General features: G+C 55.3%; 1 protein-coding gene across 1 annotated transcript in view; it reads left to right on the top strand.

Annotated features, from left to right (window-relative positions):
• Window positions 1–3,712, top strand: part of hdac6 (histone deacetylase 6) — a 17,530-nt gene extending 13,818 nt beyond the window's left edge. Inside the window, exons 15-25 of the mRNA XM_017303206.1 lie at window positions 694–822; window positions 888–1,056; window positions 1,164–1,369; window positions 1,438–1,630; window positions 1,768–1,917; window positions 1,999–2,176; window positions 2,255–2,526; window positions 2,596–2,739; window positions 2,822–2,968; window positions 3,041–3,169; window positions 3,249–3,712. Of these exons, the coding sequence (XP_017158695.1) occupies window positions 694–822; window positions 888–1,056; window positions 1,164–1,369; window positions 1,438–1,630; window positions 1,768–1,917; window positions 1,999–2,176; window positions 2,255–2,526; window positions 2,596–2,739; window positions 2,822–2,968; window positions 3,041–3,169; window positions 3,249–3,317 (1,786 nt within the window). The 3' untranslated portion in view covers window positions 3,318–3,712. The remainder of the gene's footprint in view (window positions 1–693; window positions 823–887; window positions 1,057–1,163; window positions 1,370–1,437; window positions 1,631–1,767; window positions 1,918–1,998; window positions 2,177–2,254; window positions 2,527–2,595; window positions 2,740–2,821; window positions 2,969–3,040; window positions 3,170–3,248) is intronic.
• Window positions 3,713–3,789: the final 77 nt, after the last annotated feature.

Genomic DNA, 3,789 nt, shown 5'->3' with positions numbered 1-3,789 from the left:
CGGTGAACGTGTGAATCGTCGGCGTGTTGCGGTGAATGTGTGAATCTTTTCGGCGTGTTCGGTGAACGTGTGAATCGTCTGCGTGTTGCGGTGAATGTGTGAATCTTTTCGGCGTGTTGTGGTGAACGTGTGAATCGTCGTCAACGTGTTGCGGTGAACGTGTGAATCTTTTTGGCGTGTTGCGGTGAACGTGTGAATCGTCGGCGTGTTGCGGTGAACGTGTGAATCTTTTTGGCGTGTTGCGGTGAACGTGTGAATCGTCGGCGTGTTGCGGTGAACGTGTGAATCGTCGGCGTGTTGCAGTGAACGTGTGAATCTTTTTGGCGTGTTGCTGTGAACGTATGAATCGCCGTTGGCATGTTGCGGTGAACGTGTGAATCTTTTCGGCGTGTTCGGTGAACGTGTGAATCGTCGGCGTGTTGCGGTGAACGTGTGAATTGTTGTCGGCGTGTTGTGGTGAACGTGTGAATCGTCGGCGTGTTGCGGTGAACGTGTGAATCTTTTCGCAGAGTTGCGGTGAACGTGTGAATCTTTTTGGCGTGTTGCTGTGAACGTATGAATCGCCGTTGGCATGTTGCGGTGAACGTGTGAATCGTCAGCGTGTTGTGGTGAACGTGTGAATCTTTTCGGCGTGTTGTGGTGAACGTGTGAATCGTTGTCGGCGTGTTGCGATGAACGTGTGAATCGTTGCAGGCATCACCCTGAACAGCCTCAGAGGATTTCTAAGATCTTCGCCAAACATCAGCAGCAGGGATTGGTCGCCCGTTGCCATCGGATACCGGCCCGCCTGGCGACAGAGGAGGAGCTGGCCGTGTGTCACAGGTGAGAGGTGAAAGGTCGCGTGCCCAGCTGTCGCCACCTGGAGGGTTTACCTGCGTGTCTTGCAGCCTGCAGCACATCGAGCGGATGAAGGCGACGGCGGAGATGAAACCCCGCGACCTTCACAAACTGGGAAACGAGTTCACCTCCATCTTCTTCAGCAACCAGAGCTTCCAGTGCGCCCAGTTGGCTGCTGGAAGCTGCTTCAGCGCCGTGGACGCCATCCTGAGTGGCCAGGTAGGCCCGCAGGAACACCTGGGCGATTTCAAACAACATCCGACTCTGATTAAATAAGTAACTAAAAGGAGGCGCTGCCCCCTGGTGGCTGGCTGTCTCCACTGCAGCTGAGTAACGGCGTGGCCATCGTCCGCCCTCCCGGTCACCACGCTGAGAGAGAGGCTCCCTGCGGTTTCTGTCTCTTCAACACCGCCGCTCTCACCGCTCGCTACGCCCAGAGAAACTCCCATGATCCTCAGCTGCGAGTGCTGATCCTTGACTGGGACGTTCACCATGGCAACGGGACGCAGCACATGTTCGAAGACGATGACAGGTGAGGAAGGAGAGCAGTCAGAGTGAGAGCGCAGCAGCAGGAATCTGACCTTCTGTCTCCGTCTGCAGCGTTCTGTACGTCTCTCTCCATCGCTATGACGACGGGACGTTCTTCCCGTTCTCAGAGGACGCCGCCGCCGACAGAGTGGGCGTGGCCAAGGGGGCAGGCTTTAACGTGAACATAGCGTGGAACGGCGGGCGAATGGGCGACTCCGACTACCTGGCAGCGTTTCATCACGTTGTCATGCCGATCGCTGCCGAGGTAATCAATCACAGAACCATTGATTAATCAATTACTTTTACTGTTAACAGGCGGTTCATCTAATAGAAACTATCTAAAGGCCTCTGATTGGCCGTCTCCCTGCGGTGCTCTCTGATTGGGCCGATTTTCCTCTGCAGTTTAACCCCGGACTGGTTCTGGTGTCGGCCGGGTTCGACGCGGCCCGGGGAGATCCGCTGGGCGGGTACCAGGTGACGCCCGAGGGATACGCCCACCTCACACACCTGCTGATGTCACTGGCTGGGGGGCGTGTCCTCATCATCCTGGAGGTGAGCCCTGACTGGCCGATGCTCCTCTGCTCCTGATTGGCCGGTGCTCCTCTGCTCCTGATTGGCCGGTTTTCTTCGCAGGGTGGTTATAACCTGACGTCCATTTCTGACTCCATGGCGATGTGCACCAGCGTGTTGTTAGGAGACGCGCCCCCCGCCCTGGCCACGCCCTTCCCTCCTCCCCATCGCTGCGCCGTGGCAACAATCAGGGAAGTCATCCGACAGCACGCCCCCTACTGGCGCTCCCTGAGGATTACCAGTGAGTTTGGGACTTGGGCCCGGTTCTGGTTTTGTATCCGGTTCTTGATCTGATTCTGTCTGACTTGGTTCCTTTCAGTTCCAGAGTCGGTGCAGTTGGCTCTCCCCTCCCCAAAGCATCGTGGGAAATGTAGTTCTCAAGGCAGGAAATCAGACAAACGGCCGCTGCCCCCCGCTGGACAGGAGGTGTCCAATCAGATGGAGGGTGTGGAGCAGCTCACTCAGGGATTGGCCAGTCTAGATATCACTCAAGCCCCGCCCACCCCACAGGAACCGCCCACAATGGAGGCCAAAGGTGATGTGGAGTCTAAGTTGGAGAACAGCCAATCAGCAGAGAGCCTGCAGACTCAGGTGAGTTTCTTAGATCCGCCTCTCTCTGACCTCTACCTTCAAGTCTGACCACTTCCTGTTTCCTGTCAGAGTGTTACCATGGCAGCAGCAGAATCGGACCCCAAAGGAGGTGCGGGGTCAGGCGATGGGGCGGAGCCTACGTCAGAGGGAGCCTGTGGTTGGTCGAAGCCTCAGGTGTCTCTGGAGATGATGTGCAGCGCTGAGATGGGCGGAGTCAGTAGATATTAGCTCACCTGCTAACCGCAACCTTAATGARCGCCCAGGTGTGACGTCCAACCTGTCTGTCCCTTCGCAGGACGCTCTGTACGTGGTGGACCCTCTGCCCTGGTGTCCTCACCTGGATGCCGTTAAGCCCCTCCCTCCCTCAGGTGTTGACGTCTTCCAGGTGTGCAGCGACTGCGGTTCTGACTCTGAGAACTGGATCTGCCTCACCTGCTATCAGGTGAGCCGCCCCCCTGCTCTCCCTGTCTCCAGGATGTGGTCCCTGTCTCACCTGTCCCCTTCGCTCCTCCAGGTGTGCTGCGGTCGCTACGTTAACGAGCACATGGTGACGCACGGCGCCGTGTCGGAGCACCCTGTGGTGCTCAGCTTCTCTGATTTGTCCGTTTGGTGTTACCTGTGTGAGTCCTACGTCCACCACCAGGTGAGGCGGCTCTGGGTCGGGCGCGGTCCGGTTCCGACGGGTCGGCAGCACCGCTCATGTTCTGTTTGCTTCTGCTCAGGTTCTGGTCGAGGCCAAGAACGCCGCTCACTTCGCCAAGTTTGGAGAGGAAGTTCCTCCCTGGAGCTGAGCCGCCTGGTCGCCATGGAAACGGCTTTGCTTTAATCGTTGTGGTGCAAATCGCTTCCTGATCTTAACATGCTTTTATTCTGAAAGTCCTTCCCAGAGTTGGTTTTTGAAGGAACACTTCCTGTAAATATTCCAACTTCCTGTGACATCACAAACCAATAATCTTGTTGTGACGTGATTGGTTGGATTGGGAGATGATGTCACTCTCTTTTAAACAGCAACCAGCTGACCTGGTTCTGATCCGGTTCTGATCCGGTTCAGTTCGCCTCATTCATAAACCCAGCTGGTTCGTTTCCTCTGGATCAGAACCGGGTCAGAACTGACCTGTTAATAGTCAATATTGAGGTAAAAATCTTTTCATAAGTTTTATTGACAATAAAAATAATTTTTTTCTGATTCCAGTTTTTTATTGTTTTACTATCCGGTCCAGGGTATGGCAAACCGCTTTGGTATAAAATCAGTTTATGGCAAAC

This window comes from Poecilia reticulata, unplaced genomic scaffold (assembly GCF_000633615.1).
Source record: "Poecilia reticulata strain Guanapo unplaced genomic scaffold, Guppy_female_1.0+MT scaffold_212, whole genome shotgun sequence".
Lineage (NCBI taxonomy): Eukaryota > Metazoa > Chordata > Actinopteri > Cyprinodontiformes > Poeciliidae > Poecilia > Poecilia reticulata.
Note: the sequence above shows the minus strand (reverse complement) of the source record. Positions and strands in the feature narration are given on the sequence as shown.